At 56.6% G+C, this 24,434-nt stretch overlaps 11 protein-coding genes across 11 annotated transcripts; 6 read left to right on the forward strand and 5 right to left on the reverse strand.

Annotated features, from left to right (window-relative positions):
- Positions 1 to 816: 816 nt before the first annotated feature.
- Positions 817 to 1,296, forward strand: SCHCODRAFT_02666269 (uncharacterized protein; the record flags this gene model as incomplete). Its single annotated transcript, XM_003036354.2, has 1 exon — positions 817 to 1,296. The coding sequence occupies one exon, from the start codon at positions 817 to 819 to the stop codon at positions 1,294 to 1,296; it is 480 nt and encodes a 159-aa protein (XP_003036400.1).
- A 1,056-nt stretch (positions 1,297 to 2,352) lies between these two features.
- Positions 2,353 to 5,028, reverse strand: SCHCODRAFT_02598814 (uncharacterized protein; the record flags this gene model as incomplete). The annotated part of the gene is made up of 10 exons (XM_003037718.1): positions 2,353 to 2,415; positions 2,473 to 2,658; positions 2,712 to 2,735; positions 2,776 to 2,912; positions 3,068 to 3,108; positions 3,157 to 3,287; positions 3,324 to 3,434; positions 3,959 to 4,306; positions 4,354 to 4,933; positions 4,976 to 5,028. The coding sequence occupies 10 exons, from the start codon at positions 5,026 to 5,028 to the stop codon at positions 2,353 to 2,355; spliced, it is 1,674 nt and encodes a 557-aa protein (XP_003037764.1).
- A 1,025-nt stretch (positions 5,029 to 6,053) lies between these two features.
- SCHCODRAFT_02497796 (uncharacterized protein) lies at positions 6,054 to 9,702 on the reverse strand (the record flags this gene model as incomplete). The annotated part of the gene is made up of 6 exons (XM_003037719.2): positions 6,054 to 6,657; positions 7,303 to 7,872; positions 7,926 to 8,062; positions 8,106 to 8,222; positions 8,275 to 8,372; positions 8,838 to 9,702. The coding sequence occupies 6 exons, from the start codon at positions 9,700 to 9,702 to the stop codon at positions 6,054 to 6,056; spliced, it is 2,391 nt and encodes a 796-aa protein (XP_003037765.1).
- Positions 9,703 to 11,211: 1,509 nt separating this feature from the next.
- SCHCODRAFT_02245539 (uncharacterized protein) lies at positions 11,212 to 12,121 on the forward strand. Its single transcript, XM_050342182.1, has 2 exons — positions 11,212 to 11,640; positions 11,694 to 12,121. The coding sequence occupies exons 1-2, from the start codon at positions 11,395 to 11,397 to the stop codon at positions 11,937 to 11,939; spliced, it is 492 nt and encodes a 163-aa protein (XP_050200327.1). The 5' UTR covers positions 11,212 to 11,394; the 3' UTR covers positions 11,940 to 12,121.
- Positions 12,122 to 12,439: 318 nt separating this feature from the next.
- On the forward strand, positions 12,440 to 12,712 carry SCHCODRAFT_02467099 (uncharacterized protein; the record flags this gene model as incomplete). The annotated part of the gene is made up of 2 exons (XM_050342664.1): positions 12,440 to 12,502; positions 12,545 to 12,712. Coding segments are annotated over 2 exons (231 nt in total), but the record flags the coding sequence as incomplete, so codon positions are not given.
- A 1,658-nt stretch (positions 12,713 to 14,370) lies between these two features.
- On the forward strand, positions 14,371 to 15,348 carry SCHCODRAFT_02699829 (uncharacterized protein; the record flags this gene model as incomplete). The annotated part of the gene is made up of 5 exons (XM_003036355.2): positions 14,371 to 14,640; positions 14,694 to 14,905; positions 14,954 to 15,009; positions 15,063 to 15,271; positions 15,331 to 15,348. 5 exons carry the CDS (start codon positions 14,371 to 14,373, stop codon positions 15,346 to 15,348), a joined length of 765 nt encoding a protein of 254 aa, XP_003036401.1.
- Positions 15,349 to 16,488: 1,140 nt separating this feature from the next.
- Positions 16,489 to 19,125, forward strand: SCHCODRAFT_0254857 (uncharacterized protein; the record flags this gene model as incomplete). The annotated part of the gene is made up of 10 exons (XM_003036356.1): positions 16,489 to 16,616; positions 16,775 to 16,808; positions 17,261 to 17,421; positions 17,529 to 17,563; positions 17,617 to 17,680; positions 17,737 to 18,022; positions 18,078 to 18,289; positions 18,345 to 18,406; positions 18,464 to 18,732; positions 18,785 to 19,125. 10 exons carry the CDS (start codon positions 16,489 to 16,491, stop codon positions 18,845 to 18,847), a joined length of 1,314 nt encoding a protein of 437 aa, XP_003036402.1. The 3' UTR covers positions 18,848 to 19,125.
- Positions 19,126 to 19,441: 316 nt separating this feature from the next.
- SCHCODRAFT_02498314 (uncharacterized protein) lies at positions 19,442 to 19,702 on the reverse strand (the record flags this gene model as incomplete). Its single annotated transcript, XM_050343072.1, has 1 exon — positions 19,442 to 19,702. One exon carries the CDS (start codon positions 19,700 to 19,702, stop codon positions 19,442 to 19,444), a length of 261 nt encoding a protein of 86 aa, XP_050200329.1.
- Positions 19,703 to 19,781: 79 nt separating this feature from the next.
- SCHCODRAFT_02574266 (uncharacterized protein) lies at positions 19,782 to 20,771 on the forward strand. The gene is made up of 3 exons (XM_050343864.1): positions 19,782 to 19,832; positions 20,101 to 20,546; positions 20,600 to 20,771. The coding sequence occupies exon 2, from the start codon at positions 20,198 to 20,200 to the stop codon at positions 20,531 to 20,533; it is 336 nt and encodes a 111-aa protein (XP_050200330.1). The 5' UTR covers positions 19,782 to 19,832; positions 20,101 to 20,197; the 3' UTR covers positions 20,534 to 20,546; positions 20,600 to 20,771.
- A 1,373-nt stretch (positions 20,772 to 22,144) lies between these two features.
- SCHCODRAFT_0254858 (uncharacterized protein) lies at positions 22,145 to 23,274 on the reverse strand (the record flags this gene model as incomplete). Its single annotated transcript, XM_003037720.1, has 6 exons — positions 22,145 to 22,198; positions 22,251 to 22,417; positions 22,477 to 22,618; positions 22,676 to 22,774; positions 22,944 to 23,175; positions 23,225 to 23,274. 4 exons carry the CDS (start codon positions 23,272 to 23,274, stop codon positions 22,568 to 22,570), a joined length of 432 nt encoding a protein of 143 aa, XP_003037766.1. The 3' UTR covers positions 22,145 to 22,198; positions 22,251 to 22,417; positions 22,477 to 22,567.
- Positions 23,275 to 23,368: 94 nt separating this feature from the next.
- SCHCODRAFT_02245770 (uncharacterized protein) lies at positions 23,369 to 24,003 on the reverse strand. Its single transcript, XM_050342183.1, has one exon. The coding sequence runs from the start codon at positions 23,888 to 23,890 to the stop codon at positions 23,558 to 23,560; it is 333 nt and encodes a 110-aa protein (XP_050200331.1). The 5' UTR covers positions 23,891 to 24,003; the 3' UTR covers positions 23,369 to 23,557.
- Positions 24,004 to 24,434: the final 431 nt, after the last annotated feature.

The raw sequence follows: 24,434 nt of genomic DNA on the forward strand, positions 1-24,434 counted from the left end.
ACTGTCCTATATAGATGAGCTTTGTATACACATATATTGCATACTGAATACTGTTATATTTGCTTGCGTCATCCTCGCTGGCATTCAGACCTCCGACGAACCCGACTGTTTGCTCGACACTGTGCCTAGGAAAAGTAATACACGTGCGCAGGCCTCGGAAGCCTCAGGCACTCTCAGGTTTTATGTTCCGTGTAGACCACTTCTTGAGTGCCCGCACTGCCCTGGCTGCCTCGGAGGTGTACCAGACAACACGAGGGCATCCCGAGTCAGGAAGGCCTTTTCCTGATGGCCCGCCATACCGTCAAAGGAGCATTGCACCACGGCCATAGTTGGTTGATGCGAGGATCCAAGTACGGAGAGTAGGGAAACTGCCCTGACATGCTGGCTCGGGTCGAAGTGCAAGAACGCGCGACTTGAACAGTATTTATACGGAAGCCGCGTTTAAGTCACGTGTAAAGTTGAACACCGTTTCTTTGATCGTGGATTCGTAATTGTCTGCATTTTCGCTTCCATATGTTCGTGGCAATGCCACAATTAGCCGACGAAGCTACGCCGCAGTCAACATCCCCGTTTGTCGCAACCTTTGTTGTCGACCCTTGGCCCGAAGCACTGGCCTGATGGCCTCACAATGGAGACTATACCCTATATGTCGAGAATCCAGATAGCCGAAGTCCCCGCATGACATACAATGATCTCCGGCATTCTAACCTCCCCCTGTTTGCCGATCGCCGCACCAGCGCCATATAAGAAGACAGTCAATGACAGTTTCCAACACTGTTCCCACTTCGCCCCGTGTCTTCGACTATCGACAACACAATGTTTCCGCAGCTTGCCACAGGTATGCGCCGCCCTCCCGTCAGGATGCGAAATCCCGCGGGTAGCATCTCCTGCCGTGGGCCTAATCGGCGACGCCTTTGGGTCGGCATCATGGCGATCCCGGGATTCCCTCAATTCCACGCTCTAACGGCCGAGTTCGTGTCCGACCAACTTGGAAGACTCCTTGTACAATTTCACGCCAATCATATTCAAGTGGTCAACGGGGCTCTTCAAGTCTACTTCTGGCAGAACGCCTATCTTGCCGTGCCACCGCCTCTAGCCGCTTTTTGCATCACGAGTCAAAACGGGCAGGGCCTCTGGCAGCCGGTACAGTGGAATGCCATGCTCAGCGCCTACATTCTACCCTGGGGCCCCGTCTACCATGTCGTAATCGGCGGCCAGATCTGGGAGATTTTCTATCCCCAGATGCAGATGGCTCGTCAAGCGGTTGGACCCGGTAATCATAATGTTCCTGTCTGATCGCACCCTTGGTCCACTAGAGGTACGCCGAGCACCGCGCATCCATCTTTATATGCTTGTACTGATATGTGTCCTTGTGGCACAGTCTGCCCGCTTGCCACCGCGGCTCTTCAAGCCATGGAGTCCTTGTTTTGCGACACATGTTGCATCTATTTTGTACAGTAATAATATAATGTGTAAGGCCGCGCTTCGGCCTTGCTTTCGTCTCTTGCGAGATAGGACTGCGATGGAAAGTCAGCACAAGATACAGTAAATAACCAAAGGTATGTGCAGAGGCGCGGCTTACCCGTCTCTGTCGAGGAAGTGAGCTGTCCGCGCTGATCGAAGCCGAGCTCTTGGCTTGACTGCGAAAGCCGGTGGACTGTAGGGTGGTGTGAGTGCGTTCGGCCCTGCTCGATTTCGTGTTGCGTCAAAGCCGTCAGCTGACTGCGCATGAGTAACGTCATTCAAACGTACCTGCCTTGCAGCCAACGCGAGTTATCTCGAAGCAGATCCTCTCGCCTCGGAACTCGACGACGTCGGGGCCTGAACACGAACATAAACTGTCTACGGGGATTGCCGAAGGGAGCGCTCCATATGAGGCTATCGGTGAATTCGAAGGCGACCACTCTCGGTCGAGGAAAGGGCCCGCGTAGTAGGCGAACGGGTTGCATGTTGTATGTGCAGTGACCGGGCTCGAATACGACGTCCTCGTCGACGACCAAGTGCGGAATAAGTTTTGAGGGCTTATTGACTTGGATAGAATCGATACATAGGAGCTACACTGCCGTAATCAGACGTGCATCGCGCACGGCAGAGGTGGGTTTCTTGGATAAAGGGCTCTGGGCGACCTTCTCGACCGTCAGAGAAGAGAAATCGACGTGAGAAGTCCCGCGCTTCGGCCCGGGGGTTGATTTGTTGACACGCAGCTCTATCTTGGCTGCAGGCACGTGCGCGTTGATTTGATAGTGACTTCGGCGTGTTGACGGACGGCATGTAACGTCGAAAATGAGTGTCATTATCAAGTCGTGATGCTCAAGGTATACAGCCGTGCGCGATAGCAGGACTCTATGGGACTTAAGCGCGGTACACTTTGCCAGTGCGGCGCTTGCATTGCCTGAGCTGGTGTGCCGTCTCGAGCTGTTGAGCAAGATCTGTAAGCCGCGAGCGAGGTGAACGGAGGTGTCAAGCACATACATCGCACCGCGGGAACAGATGCTCCAGTAGGTAGGCGCAGGGGTCTGTGCCATCAGGAAGCGGCTCTGCACCGATGAGGCTGGGTCCGGCATGGACGAGTACATTGACTTCGGCCTCGACAGGGTTGCGAAAGCCGTATTCTATATGCTCCATGATCTCGTCCCAGGCCTCTTGATTGTAGGGTTCCTAGAAGATCGCGTGAGTGTCGCACACTTATACCTGCATACGCAGGCGTTCACCTTGTTCTGCTCCTGCAGACGATGCTAGGGAAAGAACAATGTGACGACAAACGAGGGCACGCACCTCGTGTACTCTCCAGAATATAGCCAAAACGCCGGTGCTAAACTCCCACACGTCGCGCCCCCAGTGGCGAAGCACGCACGACCCCCGCTTGTAGATGTGCGCGCGATACACAAGAGGCGTCCCATGGCCGTTCCAGTCTACAGGGCCTAGGTTCAGACGGCCTTATAGTTCGAATATCATCTCAGTCGTATTGGGGCGCGGAAGGGGACTCCCGTCTCGCTATTGAAGGTGAATATGGTCCGCGTCGTGTATGCATTTGCAGTGGAGGAGCACAATGTCGTCGCCGATGAACTTGCGGGCGATGACGTTCGGGCGTCGGAGAACGAGGTCGATCTGTGGTAGATGGTCAGGAGTCGATAGCCTCATGGTCGAAGAGCATACAGAGCGATGATGAGGCTTGTCTTCCTCGAAGAGGAGCCCTCCGCGTAGGTCAAAGATGATTCCTCGGCCTTGGCGCGCAAGCCCGCTGACGCTAGGTTGGACCGGCGCTTAGCCCTGCTGGGTCTATCGCACTGCATAGAAGACGTCAGTCTCCAGCAGTCACACACCAGGCGAGAATCTAGTGGGAATTTCTTCAAATTACTGGCCGTCCTCTTCGATGTCCAATACCACGGGCAGCTTGTCCTCTCACGCTCGACTGGAGCACCAGGGCGCTCCGCCTTCACTGTATTAGCAGAACGCTTTGGTTTGGCGCCGGTGTCTTTTGGCATTTCACGATGGAAGGGGGGCGTTACGGCGTACGCGCTAGAGCGATCAACGTTGGGTCCAAGCTCTGGAGCACGCGCGTGACTCGCTACTCAAGCGACGGGAATTGCCGAACGGCAAGTCGGCTTGGCTTCGGCACCGAGGCCCTGGTGAATTGCGGCCAACCAGCGTCGAGCACTACTGCACGCTCAATGGGTTCATCCAGATTGGTAACAGTCCGGGTAGATTGACTCTATGCGTCGAAACTAATTCCCATTCTGAAAGTCTAGGCCCAGAAACACGAAAAGTCCATTAGATTTGAAGGAAGAACCCAAGCAACGTGACCGACACAGTACAATACAAGTCGAAATAAAGCGATACAGTGGGTAGAGAGGTATGGATACAGAGGATACAGAAAATACAGAGATAAATCAAGAGAGTATCAAGCCATGTCAATGCCCGTCTGGCATGCCCGTGCAGTCGAGCGCTCTTCCGACACCCTGTAAAGAACATCGACGGGTGCGCTATACGCGTGCTCGTCGTCGGACCCATCTTCCGAGTCCATATCCCAGTCGGCCTGCGACATCGATGGTGGAGTAAGGTCGTGATCGGCGAATGCGGCGCTCATGCGGAACCGCGGAGGCAGGAGCTGAACGGCGGGCGGTGGGGAGTACTGTGGCATCGGTTGGGAGTAGTGTGGCACGGCCTGAGAGTAGTGTGGCGCGTGCTGAGAATGCTGCGGCGCGGGTTCGGGCGAGTCGATGACCACCGGGAGCACGGGCGGGGAAGGTGTGCGCGCCACACTTGCAGCGCTGATGGAGACTCGTTTACATTCTTGCGACGTTGACTGAAGAGTCGTGAGTGAGGTTCTCGAGTGAACAAAGTATCACTCACCTGCGTCGCGGTCTGTGAGAGGTTGACTTCATCCACGTCCATTTTCTTCGTCGCCTTCACACACTTCGCCTTCTCCTTCGTCCCCAAGATCGTCCCCGGCATCGGCGCCCCACCCGCAAAGACCTCGAACCTCAACCCCCGCCTCCCCTTCCGATGGTCAGTCTCCAACGGCTTCTCACCCTTCTTTTCCTCCGGGAACGGCTTCCTCCCCTCCTCAATCGCCCGCCGCGCGCGGCACTTCTCGTCGATATGTCTCGTGAAGTTCGGCACCACGTACTTGCCCTTCGTCCGTATGTCGGCGAGGATACGGCGGCGGCAGGCCGCGCACCTGGCGCCGACAACGGAGAAGGCAGCGATCCAGGGGTGGGTGCTCAAGTATTCGAAGCGCTGGGCTTCTGTACGGTAGACGGAGTGTTCGCCGGGTGGGGGTGGGGGAGCGGCCTTGAGGATACGGGGTTGGCCCTTGCGGGAGCGTGGGGTCTTCTTCGATGGGCCGGCCGACTTGGCGGTAGGTAGAGGTGAAGGAAGAGAGACCGGGACGGTCGACGTTCCGGGCATTGATATGATACGGTAAGGATGTCTATGAGGAAATGAGATCAGCATATACGAGGCCGAAACTGACTGCCCGACATACTTGGTAGACGGAGCGGACTTGGCAGTCGAGTACTTCGGCATGTTGTCTGTAGTTATGTCGAGGGGATGGTTTCGACGGGGTGGTGGGTAGGCGCTAGTTCTGAGAAGCTGAGTGCGGATAAGGAGAAGGAACCCACGGTTTTATACTCCTCAAAGGCCCGCGGGCGGGTCCAAGCATGCCGGACATAAGCCCAGTCGACGCCGGTTTAGGACAATAGCGCGGGCGTCTATTCCCACGACTCATTGCCATTGCATTGTCAGTGCGCGCGGACCTGCCCATGAGGTCAGCACAATGTTCAAGAAGTCGCTGCGCCACACTCCTGCTGTGCAGGCGTCTATCGGATCGTGTTCTTGACCCGTATGCAGGCCTCGCGGCATCAGCAGCGCTATCAGCACAATGAGGTAGGGAAGAGCTAGCACACTCATGGTGAGTCGTCATTACGAGCCATTCGAATTGAGGAGGGTCCTCAAATGTCCAGCGTACACCGCGCGCGGTAAGTAGGTCGGTCAAGCTCGTTAGCAACCGGTAACCCAGGAAGACACCCAAAAGCAGGTCAATAGACATCCGCAGATCGGGAAATCACAATAGGACAATGGTCGCTAAGTACCTTCTCAGAAGGAAGTCAGCCCCTTGTTCACGGTGACCGGTACCCTCTCTTGTTCTCACCTTCTTTGGGTCAATTGTCTTTTCCCGCCGGCTTCATCAGGTCACGCATGTGTGCCGCGAAGGGCAGGGGCAGAGGGCAGAGGGTAGAATTATGCATGTTTGCTTGATCTATTGCACTGCGTATAGACGCGCGGGGCTGCAGGTCCTGCCTGCGTGTATGGTGGGAGCCAGGTTGTGCACGTCAATCCGGGCCGGTCGAAAGCGACGCGGAAAACACCGACGAAACGGTCACGCCCAACTCACGTGCGAGACAAGTTCAACTTCGAAGAAATCACGATTTCCCTAGCGACATAAGTGGATCGCTGGGAAACGCATAACAAGGAAACATAATCCATGAATAACTCGATCTATAGCACACATATCGTGACAAGAACAGTGGAGCGAAAGAACGGTGAACGCTTCAATGCGTGAACACAATGTGACGTTCGAACTGCATAGCCTTGAAGTGCTCGGCGTGGACATGTTTATCGAGCAGAAGCTTCATAAGCAGCTGCCCGAGCCTCTCCGCCTCCTCGCTGTGGAATACAAATCCACAGCCAGCCCATGGACAGTATCGCTGTCCATGGACGACGTGCGTGCTGAAGGCAAGGGCGTGGTGCTTTGCGACCTTGCCCCACCCCTTGCAGTGATCCTTGATCGCAACTGAGCAGTGCTGTCCGTCGGGGCGGAGGGCCTTGCAAGGCATATCTTCGACCACGGGGGAGATATAAAAGACCGGATACCGGCCGCGGCTGGAGGCGGAAGACGCGTCAACGGGCTTGGCGGACGGCATCGTAGGGACGGTAGGCGTCGGAGGAGGCGGTAAAGGCGTCCAGTGGCTGGCCTGCGAGATAGCGCCTTCTGAAGTGTTCACCATAGGCGCGAACTGGGGAAGCGGTCTCGCTCCAGCGGCGCTTGAGGGAGGCGGCCCGGGGTAGAAGACGTGTGCGCGTTGCATGACCAGAGCTAGTACGTTTCCCTTGGAGAGGATTCCACGCTCGTCGCGTGAAGTGCGGTATGGATGGCTGGAGGGACTCTTGGATCAGGAGCACTCACCTTTTGTACCCAGCGAGCGTGTTTGTTAGTGACGAGCCTCGGCGAGATCACTGCGTATGTTTGCCTCGGATATATACACCTCAAAGGGGTGGCGTCGGAGTGTGATGTCGAACGGGATCGCCGGGACTCTCGACAGTCGCGCGTTTGTACTAATTCGAGGATAGCTGAACGCCGATACGAAGCGGTGGAGACGCCGCCCCCTAACTGCGCCTTTGTCTGTCGAAAGCTTGACCGTCGACGCGTAAGCCTTCGGAATGAAGCCTGAGCCTGTCATATACGTAGCGTATCGGAAATTGAGGTCGCATGTTCGGCACGAACATCGACCTTCTCATGCAAGCGAGAACTCGAACCACATTCGAGGGGCAGTGGCGAGCGAAAGTCAGGAAGCGGATTGATTACAGCAACAGTAGTTATATTGTAGACGGGAGCATCGCGGTACGTATACGAAGAACTTGATGAATCGGGGCACTTTGAATCAAGCTTGGACCGTTGTAGAGAATGCCGCGTGCTGCATGTTCGGTGGCGGAGGCGGAAGAGGACGAGCGACGTGGACAAGCTTAGGTCGAGGAACAGGCCGCCCTAGTGTAAGCGCGCGCCGCGCCAGTCCGACGCACCACCCGGTTTGATAGTGCTCCAGCAGCGGATGGGCCATCGGAAAGGAGACGCCGGAAGTTGGAACGACATTGTCACAAAGAGGGCACCGAGTGCCGAACTGGAAGTGCGCGAGGACCATGTGAACCATCAGGATCGTTGTAACCGATTCAGGAGAGCGCTGCCGAGCGGCGTCGTCCGGTATCGTGAACGCGCAGCCTTCCCAAAGGCACCGACGTTGATGGAGGCCAACGTGCACCTTGTAATGAGAGTCGCCCCGGCAGTGCTGCTGAATGGTTTCTGTGCATCGGCGGCCGCTGGGAAAAATGGCGCGGCAGACGACCTCGCTCTGAGACTGGGGGATGGCGAAGGTGGGCCTCACGTCGTCCCAAGATAGCTCGTACAGGCGCAGAATATGTTGCATGGGGACACCGGCGAGGTGGACGGTGTTGCAGGGAGACGTCTGCGGCAGCGCCAAGATGCCCAGATCGCGAGGCTCTTGAAAGTAGGACGCATCGATGGCAGTCGGCCGCGATGCAAGGAAGACGTCGAATGGTCGGGGTTGCACAAACGGTGCCGCCTCAGGTGGAATCCTGGTAATTGTTAAATTGTCAGACTGAGATACAGTGATACCAGAGTAACTCACCGTCGAATTTGCGGATACGGAACCCTCCATTTCGGCGTGTTGAGACGCAGCCGGTCAAGCGCGTCGCCGAGAGACGAAATCAAAGGCGCGGCAGCCAATAGGCCCTCAATCGAGGGCAGAACAACCTGCTCGCGCTCCTGAGCGTGCGCATTGTGCATGAACGCGACCGAGGTTACAGACATCACGCTTCGAAGTAGGGAGAATGAAGTTGGCGTCGCGTCTCGACGTCCTCTCGCCTTTTGTACCCCCGACATAAACACGATCGGCAACGACAAAACTACACGCTCGGAGTGGACCCTGAACAAAACTAATCAATGGATTGGCCGGAAGCAAAAACGGAGGCACGGACTATGACCATTTTAGGCACAATGGCCGGTGCGTTGCATTTACGGACCTTGCGTTTGTGACCGTTGGGAGTATTCATGTTGTTGTCCGAGAACTGTCCGGCTGAGAGATAGCGTCTCTTATGGTTGGTGCAGCGTAGCAGATGCCAAATGCTTGTTTCGCTCGAGAGACTACATGGTCGCACGCGAAGCGAGGCGTCGGCCAGAGCGTGTAGCCACAAGCTGCGAGCCCCTTCGGCGCTATCGGACAGAATGAGACGCGGAGAACTGAGTATGCAGGGTGGGCTACATGCATGCAGGCAACATTCATGGTAGATGTGGAGACAGGGCCAGCGGACGTCGAAGCATGAGCGCAAGAGGTGAGTTGGGAAAGTTTTGATCGGCGCTTCATGCCGCGACGCGACCAACGGTGATCTCCGCGTTCCAGATTACGAATCTGACATACGTCGAATATCCCACGACGTTCCAACTGATTTTCCAGCCCCCCTCAATCCGCATAGAACATAAAGTCATATCAAGAGCATACTTACATAGCTAGTAGGTATCAGAGTCTACATATTACACTGACCCATGGGCAGCGTCGGGACCGGCAGGCCCATCTCAATCGCGTGCTTCGCCAGACCAAGACAACACCCGGAAATATAGTGGGGAGCCAAAGGGAAGGTATACGGTGGACAAGACTCAAGCCCCGGCATCTGGCGCAGATCAAGCCCGCAGAGTTTACACCTGGGAACACCCATATAGTGGTCAATGATGAGGTGCATCTCGAGCATCTTCACGGTCGCATGTGGTCCAAGACGTTCGGCCTCCGCGTCGGGCACGCAGAGACCGCACCCCACCCAAGGGCAGGCACGCTGCCCGACTGCAACGTGCGAGCAGTAATTCGGGGACTCGTCATCGAAGAGAGCAAAGACCTCCTGCCTGCACAGCTCCGTGCCGGATATCGCGACGCAGCAGAGCGCACCGTCATCGGCAACGGTAAACGCGGGGACGGTGACAGAGTCTGGAAGCTCATAAAAGGTCGCGAGGTCGGTCATGGAGGTGGTGAGTGCGAAGGAGGCGGTCCTGCTCGGGGCGCTATGGGGGTTGTGGTATGGTAGCAGGTCCGTGAAGCGCTCGACGATCGGGGGTTTGCCCGATGCAAAGGGCGACGCGGGATTCAACGTGTAGAACGGTGGTGACCTGGGGTGAGGGAGTTGTCGCGTGGGTACACTGCAGACAAAATCAGCGACGACGAACACGGGGCAGGCGGAGGAGACATACGCTGAGTCATCCAACGGGACCCTTGTAAGCGTTCTCTCGAGCAAGTCAACGAGTTCCTGCTCCTCGGCCGACGTCAACACGCCAGACGACGCCCCGCGTCCCGGGAACGCGATATTGTTGAAAAGTTCGATGTCGGTGGCGGCGACGATGGGCGGAGGGTAAGAGGCCATGATTCGGAAGGCTGAGGAAGGATCGCGCGCGGTGAGATGGTGGTGGTAGGTGACAACGAGAGCTCGAGCGACAACGCGTTATATTCTGATCACATGATTGCCACGGGCCAAACATGCGCACGGACCGCAGGGCGCGCCACAAGGAAAGCGGTGTAAGGTCGATGCACCCATCCATTTCGCAAGACAAGGGCAGATGCCACAGCCGCAGACTCGTCGGCCTAAGATCTGCGCGACGGTGGCGAATATGCCCTGCCACTAGAAAGGTCATGTGTAGAGGTACGAGCATGGCGGGACGACCGCTGAGACCTGATCTGAAGAGGGGACGTGGCAGTTGATATTCACTTGTTATAGTAGATATTTTGGTCGTACACGCGGCTTCTGTTGGTGTAAGAGATTCTGAGTGATTGGTCTGGGAGGAAGAGAAGCAACTCACCTGCAGTACGATCTTTGTGCACCCTTCGGCATGATCTCGTGCAAACACCAAGTTTGGATATTCGAGGGCTCAGCGCTCCACACGAAAGCGCTCACGCATTAACTAAAGAGGTTAAACAGAGACAACTGGCCTTGAATGGTTTCCGGCAGGTTGAGATGCGATTGTTGCGAGGCAGTTGAGGCGAGCCATGATCGTGAAGAAAGACACAGCCCTGATTATGTGCCTACTACATAGGCGCCGGAGACAGAGTATACGAGGGCTGCGGGCATCATTGCTTTCGGGATGGATGAATGGTTCCGAGATGGCTTACAGTTCGGTACAGAGCTGGACCTTGTTGGCATGGAAGAGGCGCAGAGGCGTGGCCTTAAATCAGTCAACGAGGTCGTTCGGCGCTATGTACGCACCTCTGAAGATTCATAGGCAGCACAGAGGGAGAGAGCCGGGGAAGCAGCGAGACCAATAGCCAGATACGAGGCATGAGCATTGGCGAATTGCGGCGCGGTCTTGATGCACTTCTCTATCGAGTCTCGACCAAACCGCACGAGAATCACGAAGTGAGGCAGATATATCGAGCTTCAAGAGGGCGACGTCGATGTAGAGTATTTTCTTGCTGTCGGTCTATCGGCGCCTACTGCATCGCCCCAGCTGGTCGGTGTGGGGGAGGGAAGTAAGCAGGTTGATGTGATCGGCAGCGCGCATCGACCTTGTTCTCTACCCTCATCATCCCTTGGCTCGTTCTCCGAACCCGGCCTCCCTGACGGCGCTCTCGACGTCGACAGCGTCTCTTACGTCTTCATGATATGTGCGCGGCATCGTCTACGCACTCGTCTTGCGACACCGTAGCAAGCTTCCGCAAGATTGTCGCGGACCGCACGATGCTGCCCAAGTCTCGACCAACGCGCTCTGCCATCTCTCTAATCTGGAGTCTCGTTGCTAGGACTGGACCCTGCGTGCTGCAATTCTGACATGCAGATCTCAAGTATCGCGCTCGGCGCCCGCTGTATCTGGGATTCGGGAACGTTGGTGCGTGGATTTGAACTCCCCGTGATACAGAGACTGACCGCGATTACCCGCTCCCCTCTCCAGACGCTGCCGCTTATATCCTAGAGTGGTATCTGAAGCCCCTCGACGCATCAACCAACCGACATTGGGAGTTAACCGTCAGCAGTAGAAGATCACTTCTCCCCCGACCTCGGAACGCGTACTTCTGCCCTCTTTCTACGACCCGTGTACTCGTGTATTCCCAGCAATACATCACCATGCTCTTGATGACTCCTTACACATTGCCCGCGAACCGTGCTCATCTGAAGTCGATACGATCAACACATCGGGTGAACGCTCGTCGGCAGGCTAGGCCGCGTCGCTCGATCATTGTCATGCAGCTCCTACCGGACGAGCAAGTGTCCATGCCGATGGGAGAGCCACGAGCCCTCGGCGGTGCATGTTCTCTGAAGACCGCGCGCTTCACAAGCGGCCGACGTCGTTGCGTTTTTTTCGGGAAGCAGGTATGGTCTGCCGCTAGTCGCATGGCCATTGTTTTGCTAACTCTCCATTGCAGGCTATGGTACCTTCCCGCATCTTTCTCGATTATACACGCGACGGAACTGTCATCACGCTGCGTTCGTGCTCGCCAGCCGCGGGTCACGTCGCGCCAAGTTCAAGACCATCGACGAGCATACAAGTCCGAGACTCCACGACGCGACTGAGGTCGGCCAACTTTCCTACCACCCGCACAATCGACCGTGATGCCGAGAGACGGTTCAACCAGGATCGAACCTGGGTACCTTACCCACTTTTCCTGTGACGCGCATTGTGAGAGGCGCTAACAAAGACGACAGCTCACACGCTACGAGAAGCGGAGGGCTGGTACCTTCGTTTGCACGAATGATACCGTCGTCGCGGACGGTGCGCAATCCTTGAAGGAGGCGCAGCTCCTCTTGCCAACTCATGCCGGACGCTTGTCGACGTACTACTTACTTATCAAGACTGCGATTGACTTGAGGACGAAGACGGGAACACAGAATTGTAATCGAACGCGGGCAGGGGCGAGAGGATATGGAAGCTTATCCATTGCGAACACGATACTTAGCACAGAGACGATACACAGCAAGGTACGAGACAGCAGGATCAATATCGCAAGTAGTAAGTAATGATACACAGAATCAGTGGACGACAGCGAGCAAGAGAGCGGCCAAGGCGAGAACGGCCACGACGAGATGAGGGTCCTGAACGCGGGGGACGATGAGCGGGATCCAACAACCGACAGCAGGAAGACGTACCGAGGTGCCCGCGCTGGGCGAGTTCCGACGAAAGGCGACGGCCAGCGAAATATTGAGGTTCTTGATGCTCGGCGATCTAGAGGGAGGCGTCAATGTCACGCAAGGAGCGAAGGACGACAACACGAACCAGGCGAGCCCCTCCCGAAGCGGCGCCCTCCTCCTCCCCGGTCGTCCGCACGCTATCGCCAAAGGCGAGCGGGCGGACAAGTTCAGGAATGCCTCGACACGCGCAGCAGGGCGGCCATCGGACTCGCTCACAACCGCTAGATCCATCGCGCCGCCCAGACTTGCAGGCTAAGCGCTCGTCGAGTGCCCCAAGGCAGGCGGGAATCGGATCCCTACGGACAACGGACTGAGGCGAACCCCAACCCCCGCCGGACCCGCGAGATATCCGCCACCTAGCCCCCGACTGTCTCGACGCCGCCTCGGGCGTCGCTGTATGTAACAAGCGGGCCGCCGTCCACGGAGATCTTGTACGCACTGGTTTCCACGAAGTAAGAGGACAAGGGACGATGCCTTATATACTTCTCGACGGTGGCTGTCCGCTCGTGATGGGACCACGTGCAGCAAGTTTGTTTGTTGATGGATATTCAGGTGGCGGTGCACTCGCCACCCATAATTTGGCAATGTGGGCGTCAAGAGGTGAGTATGCGCCCCAGTTATACCTCAGATTTATAGGCGCACCTATACACCTCTGTCCCCTGCGATTCGAAGGGGACTGGATGCATGAGTTTGTAGTAAAAGAGAGGAAGGCCGGACGTACGCTAATCTCCCAATCGGGAACAATGGCAGTCCCAAAGTGGCAGACACCGGTTTGATTGCCGACCCCGGCGGGAAACGCCGCCGCCCGACATTGATCATCGGCCGGCTCCAACCATTTCTACATACCCTGGCTTGCAACCCTCACCCCATCGAACCGGAGCTGAATCCTCGATCCGCATGCCATGCTTCCTTTGCCGTTGAATGGAAAATATATGGACGTCCTCGCTCTCTTGTCCTGTCTCGAAGCTCATGCTCGACTCGCAGACATACAGCACATTCGTCTGTTCAAGCTTCTCTCACGCATCTCTTCGACGGCAGGCCCATCTCCTTCATTCGCTTCGATGTCCGGCATGCTGCCTCTTACGCGATCCACTAGTCCGCCGAAGAGTCCTTTCGCTTGGACAACAGCCAGTTGCGTATCTCGAAAAGCACTCCACGTCAACTATCTCCTGCCCACCCTTGGATCGTCGCCTTTTCCGTTATTAGTGCCAAATGTTCGGCTTCCGTCGCATCCTGCTACATGACTGCGTCCGCCTGCCGAAAACACGTCATGGCTGCGCTGTGCGCATCGATGCTATTGAGCCTCGCGCAGATCCTGCGTTTTCGCCTAGACCTTGGGCATTGCCTCCCCCTCGCGCCTCGCTGCGTCAAGTTCGCGTACTCGCTATTCAGGCTCACCGAACACGTCGTCTACCACCCATCTCGGTGCTCATTATGACCGCGGTGGATGCGCACCTCGGGATCCGCAGACGGCCTCTTCTCCGGCTTTAGAGTCCAGTCTTCGTCGACACTAGATTGACCGCGCGGCGCGTCCTCCACGTCAGAAGACGGACTCGCCTGTCACATAAGCTCTCGAAGATCTTCGGCGACACCGGACAGCGGAGCGGCCCGTCCATCAACTCGAGGCGGCCCAATCTCGTCCTCCCTCTCTTTGCGTCCCTCCCTCCCCAGAACCTGCTTTGCGGGCCTGCGTCAGGTCGCAGACTTCCGGGCATTCCAAGCGCTACCCACCTTTCCGTATCAGTACGTCTCGACCACCAGTGTCACCCGACTTGCGAGGCTTATACGCGCCCAGATAGCGACACCCGCCTTCATTCCTCTTCAACGCAAGCGTGTTCATCTCGCCCTTGGTAAGGTACTTCCAGATGTCATCTCGTTTCCCTTACAATGTTTGCCTTCAGTTGACAGCACACAATGACCTCTGCATATCCGGTTCGCAATGGTATCGGAGCTTCGCCCAAGGAGTACAGCCTCTACCGGATGGGTCTGGCGACCCTCGCCGTCGGCAATCCGACAGCGACTACGCGCGGAGAGCTCATCGATACCGATGTCATGAACGCTTTCATCGCCGACAGGCGCGATAGTACCAAGAAGCTGGAACTCCAGGACTTTGGCAAGCAGGTGCTACGTTCCGGCGCCCTGCGGACCTGTCTACAGAAGAACCCTTGCGCGAGGATGGGCGCCGTGAGTACCAAGTTGAAGTATGTGTGGCGCGATTTGACGATCGGACATCGCAGGACATCGCCGACAACATCGCCGACCTCACGTTCCTGGCCTTGGTGGGCATCCGGGCTGGCCTGAGGATCAAGAAACTCGAGGATGCCAGGTTCTTCTACATCTTCGTTGGCTGGATGGCGCTCTATGGCGGCGGCATGTCTGATGCTCGCAAATGGGTCAAGAAGACGTTCGAGTGGTACCTCCCGGCAGCCATCGTGGGATGGAGGGTTCAGTGCGTCGTTCTTTCTCGACCTCATCACAGGGGCTCATGTCAGCACAGCCAACAACAAGCGCACCTTCGCGCGCTGGATGGGAAGCTTCAGTGGCAACGGGACGGTGCGCTATGATCTTGGTCCTTGCAGTGTCCTGGCTAATCAACACTTCATCAGCCGCTCTGGCGGCTTCCGCTAGCTCCACCCCTTCATTTGCTCATCTCCCTATCGCTGGTCCTGCTATTGTACCCCCCTCTGCCACCGCTGGCCCGGCACCATCTACGTCTCCGTCGCCGTCGACACCGACTGTATCACACGCTGAAGGTGGACCAAGCAGCATGAACGCGGACAGTTTCGATTTCGGCGCTGTGTACCTCAACCTGCCGGTACGTCGCCTCGTTTTCTGGTCTCTCGGTCCCTCGTAACTAAATTTATCGAAATGTAGCACCTCGAGCTGCTTTGACTGCGCTGTATGCGATAACACTTCCCGACAGCCTGGGATGGACGCGCTTCAGGTCATGAATGTCCTCGTTATCACCTGCCTCTGCGAGGATGTATAGGTAGCTTTGGGTTCAGTGGTATAGATATCCATCTTCAATATACCGTCTCGGGGTCATGAGATATAATTTGAATCATGGGTGTGAAGTCGGCGTTGGCGCCGGAAGAGGCGCACAATTATGCACACGAGTCACCAGCGAGCTCCACGTTCAGCGCTTAGCACGCATCTCTAAAGAGGGTTATAGGCAGCCCAAGGAAATACGGGAGAGCTGCGAGACACAATAGCCAGACACGATGGCAGGACTGTTGGCTTATTACTGTACCTCGTAGGGCACTTCCGTCGACTGAGCCGCACAAATATTATATTATTGGGCAGTCAAGCGGGCATTGAGCTTCGGGAAGTCTACGATGACGAAGAACGGTTTCTTACTGTTGAGCGCAGCCCACTACGTCGCCCAAAGCTGGTCCGGGAAGTTCGAGTAAGGAGGTCGATGTGATCGGCAGCGCGCATCGTCCCTGTTCTCTACTCTCATCATCCCTTTGCTCCCGGACCTGGCCTCTTTGATTACGCCCTCGGCGTCGACGGCGCCTACTATGCCTACATGGCCTCTGCCATCGCTTCGCCAACATCGATGCGCTCGCCTTGGTTTCGGTGCGGCGTCATAAGCAGCCTCCGCGGACCCGCACGACGCTGCACGAGTATCTTGATCCGCGCCGGCTACCACCTCCACGAGTCTCTTCTCGATACTTTGAGACCATCGTCTACTACATTTCGGATTCGTGTAGATCCCGGGTTGGGGCTTCGGGCTCATTGGTGCGTGAATCGATCGTCTTGGAACGCAGAGGCTGACCCCAAACGCTGCTGGTCGCACTCCATGTTCCTCAGCCATGTATTCGTCCCCTCAACTTTTCAACGTGTCGACCCTTCGAATAAACCGTCACTGGTCCGATGACTGCTCCCTCGATGTTCAACGCGTACCTACGCCCACGTCTGCATTTTTATATACTCCACGTATCCAGGCAATATCATCCATCAACTTGACGCGTCTTGCTCAAATTTCGTCTGTCGCATCGCGCAGGTCAAAGGGCGCTTCGCTATCCGACCATGGTGCTCACGCTCGTGTGCACTGAGCGTGATGAACGTCGATATACACCTCACCACCTACGGGGACGGTCCAACCGTTATATCTTGCGGGACAGCCTTATACACAAGCAGACGCAGGCGGAGATCAAGTAAGTCACTTCGTCAAGTCCTGATCCTCGTCGTTGCTGAGATATCTCGTCTACAGGCTTTTCCGCCGCATATCATGGACGCCAGGCCCGTCTACTCTCCGTGCCGATCGCTGATACTCGTCTCCGACGCAATTGACCAACCCGCTTGCAACACACAGCACCTCGCAAGCTGTCCCTGATGCAGAGGGGAAGGTGCGGGCTGCGTATCTCTGTACGAGGCCACTCAACAGACCTTCAAGTTCAGCTACGGTTCTCGAGGGCTCGTAACTGGACTCTGTCGATGCCGCGAACAACATGAGAGGTCGTAATTCACTAACTACGCGTAATCCAAGCCGATGACTCGAGGGCACGCGAAATCTCCATGTCTGTATTGCGATACCACCGAGTCCTGATGGTCTGCGCCACACAACTTGACGCGTGGCGCGTTGGCACTCGTCGCGCTGGTCAATGATGCCCACTCGAACGCATGGTCCGCGATGTTCTCAGAGTCCTGCTCTCGATTTGCTATTTGCCCTCTCTAGCGCTTCCTGTGATTCAGAGGTCCTATTGCTACTCTATCTTCCGACTTCTCGAAGTGCAGAGGGTGTCCACCTGTTACCACGTCGTCCTGGAAATGCCAGATCCTTCTGCTGTCGGTCTTGCAGTCATCGCCAAGTATCTTGCGAGCGTTGGGAAACTCCAAGCTTATTCGGCTCTGCCAGGGTATTCCTGTCGGTGTGGCTGCTTCAAAGGCGCGCGCCTTCGCCTTCAGAAGCGTGACCTGCTTGTCAAAAACACTCCCGACGATCCCCGGCGACACCGGGCCGTGGGTCGGCGGATATTAAGGCTGCAGTCTGCTCAAACTCGTCGTGCTTCCTCTCTTCTTGCTTCCATTCGAGCTCTGCTCCTCGAGCTCGACCTGCGCTTGGGCAGTCGAACGTCACCAGCGTTACCTATATCCCGCCTTGGTGCGTGTACGTTTGGGTCCCACTCGAGAGAGAGGCTGAGATCATTCGCCCAGATCGCGACGCCCAAGCTCTCTCGCCTTTCCTCCATATCATCCGCGCTATCATCTCGCCCTTTCTGTAAGTCGTTCTCCCACCTTTATCTTTGTCGATCTCATGGTTTTTCAGCACTGTAGGTTCAGCATGAGCCTCACGACCGCACCAGCCAATTACAAGTATGGGCGGACGGCGAAGGATCACAGTCGCCATTGGATGTGCGTCAAGGTCACGGCAGACTCGAGACTCGGCCGACTGCCCGATCTTCTCTCCTCACTCGACGACGCCGACACGAGAGTCGCCTTTGCTGGCGCCATAAGCAATGCAGTCGTCTGGGACGAATGCAAGGCTGTCGGACGGCTCCAGTTTCGCGAGGCCGTTGTGTGGATCTGCTTCTTGAAGAAGGTTCCCGCCCGCATGGCAGAGGTATGTGCGCTCACTGTAGCAAATTGGCGCACAGCGGTCTGACCAAGCTCTGCAGGACATCGCGAGCAACATCGCCAGCCTCCCTTTCCTTACCTTCCTCGCCATTCACTCGGACATCCCGTTCAAGTCAGTCGAAGACGCCGAGCTCATCCTTGGCTTCGTGGGATGGATGGAGCTCTATGGCGGCGGTACGGCAAGGGTTGAGCGCTGGGTACGGGAGAAATTTGAGCGCTACTTTCCCGCGGCTATCGAGGGGTGGAGGCAGCAGTGCGTCTCACTCGGCTACTCCTCGCGCGTCTCCTTACTCACTTGTATCGCTTAGCGAGCAACATGCTCGGGTGCATACGCTCATCGCCACTGGTGAACTCAAGTGGCAGACCAAAGGTACGTCTTCCTTCTCCCCAGACGGCATCGACGCGTAGAGCGCTCACATCTCCTCAGCTCCCCCGATACCTGCGCCTGCCGTTCTCACTCCGAACCCAGTCGCTCAAAGCGCCGCCCCGGTCACAGCATCCACGTGGACGCCGCCAAACATCCCACCCGTGCGCGTCGTGCTGACATCGAGCAAGACCGCCACGAACCGCAACCTTCCGTCCGTTGCTCGCGACACTCGTCCTGTCGAGCTCAAGAACGCCGTCCGTATGACTCAGCCGCCGGCGAAGAAGAGGAAGAAGGAAGACGAACATGTCTACACCCGCCTTATGACAGCAGTGCGTGTGTTCCACTGTACCCTTGACGTGAAGAGACTAATCCTTCACACAGGCCGTCAAGGGCAACAAGCTCCCCATTACTTGGCCTGGTCATCGACCTACGTTCACTGAATGAAGAGCGCCGTCCCCTTGCCTCATCGTCTTCGTTGCCCATTGGAGCTGCGCCTTTGATATTCTCTCCTTTCGGGCGCGCCTATTCGTCTGCCTTTCCATCTTCTCGGCTTCTTCTCCTAAGCATCTCTCCTCGACACATTGACGGCTATTCCTTACGCAATTTTACTATCTATCCTCGAGTCTCTGTACTATACTTTCTCCTCTTATGTATGCATCGCTGTAGACCGTCTTGATTTGTACAAAGTCCCTTTACTCGATATAATATATTGCAAGACTGCGATTGAAGTTCCCAGGCGCAAGCGTCGCTCAAGCTCACCAAGTCGAAGCAGCTACTCCTCAGAATATCCGCAGCTTGCCATGTATATTTCTTACCGTTGGACATGTCGAAGATGAAGAACAATGAGGTTGACAAGTACGCATGGATTGACGCGCAATCATGTACGCTATTCTGTATGCACGACTCGAGGTGACAACAAAGACGAAGTAGTAGGTAAGGCTAAGTAAAAGCGACCAGAGACGACATAATCTTGAAGCGTGTCAGTGATCAGATGACGATGAGCGAGAAGAAGGAGAACGGCGTACCGAAGGAACCACGCTAGGCGGGGACAGTGGTCGAAGGCGAGGTCGAGAAGAGGAAGCAAGTCTTGAGGCTCCGAAGAGAGGCGGCGAGAAGGTCGTTGTCAGTGAGTGTACAAAAGCGAGAAGCGAAGGACGTACCGATCGATGAGGGCGATGAGCAGACGACGACGGCAGCACCGTCGCGCTCAGGTCTCCCGCGAACAAATCGTAGCAGGGCTGCCATTCCGGCGCGCCACTCAGCCACTAGTCCTCGCACCCGCCCAGATCTTGCAGGCATGGCGCGCGTCGGGGGCCGGCGGCAGGCGAGTGTGGGCTCGACGACACTGACATGGGGAGGGAGGTGAAGTCCCATCCATCCACCAGCACCGACGAGCTACCACCCCACCTTGCCGCGGACGTACCCAACACCGTCGCAGTCGTCGGGCTGTTGCAGGCGACGACGTTGACGGAGACCTTGATCGCTATGATTCCACGAAGAAGGGGAAGGCAAGAAAGGGCGGCCGGCATATATACTTCCCAAACCGTGACCGTGATGTTACGTGCCATCAACAAACGCGACACGCGACGCACGCGTCTGATGTGACTGTTGAAGTCACGTCACGCGGCGAGAAGGATATATACCGGCCGCCCTCTCTTGTTTTCTTCTTCTTCGTGGAATCAAAGCGATCAAGGTCCCCGTCAACGTCGTCGCCTGCAACAGCCCGATGACTGCGACGGTGTTGGGTACGTCCGCGGCAAGGTGGGGTGGCAGCTCGTCGGTGCTGGTGGATGGATGGGACTTCACCTCCCTCCCCATGTCAGTGTCGTCGAGCCCACACTCGCCTGCCGCCGGCCCCCGACGCGCGCCATGCCTGCAAGATCTGGGCGGGTGCGAGGACTAGTGGCTGAGTGGCGCGCCGGAATGGCAGCCCTGCTACGATTTGTTCGCGGGAGACCTGAGCGCGACGGTGCTGCCGTCGTCGTCTGCTCATCGCCCTCATCGATCGGTACGTCCTTCGCTTCTCGCTTTTGTACACTCACTGACAACGACCTTCTCGCCGGCCCTCACCGGAGTCTCATGACCCGCCTCTTCTCCTCGACGTCGCCCTCGGCCACCGTTCCCGCCTAGCGTGGTTCCTTCGGTATGTCATCCACGCTATCCATCTCGAGACGCACTCACGATATTGGCTCATAGAACCTTCTCGCCGCCGCACTCGTGCCCTGCATTTGTACTCGAGCTCGCTATCGCCTTCATATATCCTACTTACTCACGGTCTGCACATGTATATCTCACACGTTGTCGTCATGCTGCATCATTGCCACGAAATTGAACGGTTTTCTCTCAACTTATCAGCCCCCACGCGTGCCTTCAATTCTTTATGAATGCCGAATATCGTGTTTTGAGCGCCTCTTGCCTCGAGCTCGAAGCGGCTGAGGTCGGGCATTGCCGAGTTAATGCTAGCTGGCTGGAGCATTTCCCTTCATAATCGTAACCGTCGTTGAGTAGGATAACAGTGGTTCTTCTTATTCAGTAATACCTCTCAGATTGCTAACTGAACATTATCAACTCCCTCCAGAAGTACACATTCTGCTCGTCCTCCGTCCTTCACGAATGACGTGCGCGAGAGGAACACAGAAGGAACACCTAAAAAGTCGGCCATCTCGTCCGTCCAATCGACGTGCGCGTGCAAGCTTGTAAGCCAATGTGAGTTCCCGGCTGGCGAAGCCTTCGAAGGAGAAGTCGGAAGCGACACGCGGGCGGCGCGATAGGCGCGATGCCAACACAGATCACACAAGAACGACCACACGCCGTGCGCGGGACCATGTAGGTCGTAGCACCCATATTGACATAACGGCCTGACAAAGGAAGGGAGTCGACGTCAGGCGCGCGGGCGTGCGCAAGCCCGGACCGATAGACATGCTCTCGTACGCCCACTGTGCAGGCAGTACATTGCTCGTCTCGACAAAGCACATCTGTATGTGTGGCGCACGCGCATAAAGCCAAGGAGCCTGGCGAAGACGCCAATGTCCAGCGAGACGAGGTCGCCGGAGGTGCTGAGTCCGTCTGACGTGCTCATGAGGCGGATGCAATGAAGTATGAACGCGATTCGTAGTCCTCCGCTCGAAGTCGACCCGTAAGTCCGACGCAGAATCCGAAGGGCTGAATGAGCTGACCGGCGGCGGCGATGCGAAAGATGTCCAAAATCGTGATTTGCGGGATCCGGGGGAGGAGCGGCCACTGAGAGGTACGACGTTTGCGCAGAGGCGCAGGGTGTCCATGATGTCGAGCGTGCCGGTTAGTCCACGTGTACCACGAGCGATTCCATCGAGAGCAGAAACACAGTGTATTCGGGCTCGATGGACAGGTCCTCTGGGTTGCGCATCTCCGCCAGCGATGGCAGAGGCTAGCGAGTATATGGAGGCCTTCGTATGTGTGGTGCCACAGGCCAGGACCTTACTACCGACTTCGCCGACTCGTCAGCTCGATAGCTTCCACTTCCCACGCGACTCGTGCCCTTGAGATCCCTCTGCCCGACGGGTACAACGACACATCCGAAGGACCGGTTGTGTACGAGACGAAGCGCATCGACGCCTTATAACGGCTCCGGCCATGAATCATTGACCTACTTGTGTGGCACTGGTATACCGTCACCACCAGGATGGCGAACATCGCGTAAGCGCCCTGCGAGCAGTCTATGATCAGCAGAAGTGACTCGGATAATTTCAATTCCACTAAGAATCATATCACGTTGGTCATGGGTGGCGCATAGGCTTCGAGTACGACTATGTTGGTCTGGGATGTAGGGTTGAGCGAGAGCCATGCGCGACGAGAGGGAGACACGCACACACATGAGACAGGATACTACTACACCAGACTCGAGGATAGAAGTATTCATTTGGGACGCAGCCCTGTGGTGGAAGTCGCGTCTGATGCGGCCAACACGAACACCCTCCGACCGTGCTTCCGCCCGAGAAGGGTCAAAGTGATACAGCGACGCCGCGTCGGTAGGCCCTGCATATAGAGGTGAGATTGAGATATGACGCACGGCGTTCCAAGGACAACGAACGCACCGGACTAAGCGCTCACGAGCGTCGTCGCCAGGACATTCGTGATGACAAGCGGCAGGGTGAATGCGAGACTCCAGCGTAAACACGACCCTTCTCAAAGCCCTCGCTTGCGAACTGACTTGGACCTCGCGTATGACGGCGACAACTAGCGTGAGGAAAGGAATGAGGAAAAGAACTAGGAGACAAAGAGCGTAGTACCTACGCTGGCAATTATTCCCAGCAGCAGCGTGCCGCGCGCAAGATGGCTATGCGACCATGAAACCCACGCCCTACAGACTTCAAGCGCATTGCTCAGGATGTACTGGAGATACGCGTGAGTTTCCTGATATTCGCACAAACCACCTCGACGTACACAAATGCACAAGAAGATCTCGTTCATCATAAGAGGGTGGTAGATCCGGGACTGAGCGTCACGACTGCATACCTATATGCAGACCTGGGTTCGAACAGCGGCCTTCGTTCGGACGGACCTGGATCGCGACCTGCTCGGGCTTGATGGACGACCAGAGGGCTGAGAGTGCGACAGCGTGCCACTGCCAGCAAACTCGCGCGAGGCGGATGGACGGTAGTGTCACAGAACGCAAACAGGGCACGGAAAAGCATGACACATCGTTGGTGAGCGGGTTGCAACCCTGGCCGCGAGGCGAGCGCGCGTAGGCTGCAAGAGGTGATCTTCTAGGCGGGGCAAGAGTCTTCGCATATCTGCACGCAGATTTAGTGACACCTTCATATGGACTAGACGGCCACTTACCGAGCGACCGTACTATAGTTGAATGCCGCTTCAGAATTTGGGCTCGTCATCGCCGTCTCTCATTCGACGCCGTTGCCGAGTTGGTAGACGTAGACGCGCGAGTTGTGGACTACTCGTCCGAGCCGTACCCATTCTCGGGCGGTAGGGTATTCTTGCGAGGCGAAATTGGGCTACACTTGTAGACTTGTGCAGCTTCGCGTCGACGGATAGCGAGGTCTTCTTTGCGTAGGACCCCAGGAGCGGATGCGCGGCTGTTGTTGGGGATCGCGGCCACTCTGTAGGCGCGGTCCGAAGGAGGGCGCCTGAGCTTGGTCGCGCGGCGCCTGCTGTTATTCATATCGATCCTGCTCGCTTCGAAGCATGCTCAGTGCGGCTGTCGTACCCGCATGGCAGGCGGGTGACCCCGCGCAATGGAAGCGAAGCGCACTTGTATTGGATGAGGATGACAATGTGTGCTTGGCTGGTGCCGGTCCTAGAGACGGCAGATTTCAGCGTGAACAGCCTGAGGCTGGAGCGCAGGAGAGAGGACAGAGGGCCGTGTTCGTCGCATCGTGCGCGCTTTGGGCACGCAGGGTGCACGAAGATGCGGGTTCCTTCGTATCGCAGCTGAATCAACACGAGGACAACCTGACCGAGCATTGACCAGCCGCCCGCCTTCCCGCTCATCGTTCAGAAACACGGCTGCTCCTTGCGTGAGATGTCGTGATGATGGGAAGAGAAGAGAACAAGGAGCGACATGGCGCTCAGTGGACGTATTCCCGAAGTTGACATTCGTCGTCGTCAACGTCCTGCCTGGGGACTATCCCGTATCTAGACATGGTTTGGAGGCGAAGAGACGGCGCTGGCTTGGCTCTCTGTGGTCGCGCTTGTCCCCTCCGTGCGGTAGTTCTTCTCAGCAATCTTGGTTTTCTTCCTCTTCACAGCGTACGAGAACCCTTGCTACGCGGTCGCAGTAGTTGGAGGGAGACCGAAGAATGCCGCTGCTGGCGACGGTGCCAATCGAGCAAGGCCTGACCATAGTGCGAGCGTCGACGCCGATGCACGTAGTCATGCAGTGCTTGCTCCTGTACTCGTGAGCGCGGACGAGTGCGACGCCAGACAGCCTCGTTTCGCAAGTACAGACGGGGTGGGTGGAGACGTCGACGAAGATAGACAGGTAGATACACTGTAAGGAATCGAGAAGGCCATCCGGTGCGTTGTATGCCAGTCT

The sequence above is a fragment of the Schizophyllum commune genome (genome assembly GCF_000143185.2).
Source record: "Schizophyllum commune H4-8 unplaced genomic scaffold SCHCOscaffold_5, whole genome shotgun sequence".
Lineage (NCBI taxonomy): Eukaryota > Fungi > Basidiomycota > Agaricomycetes > Agaricales > Schizophyllaceae > Schizophyllum > Schizophyllum commune.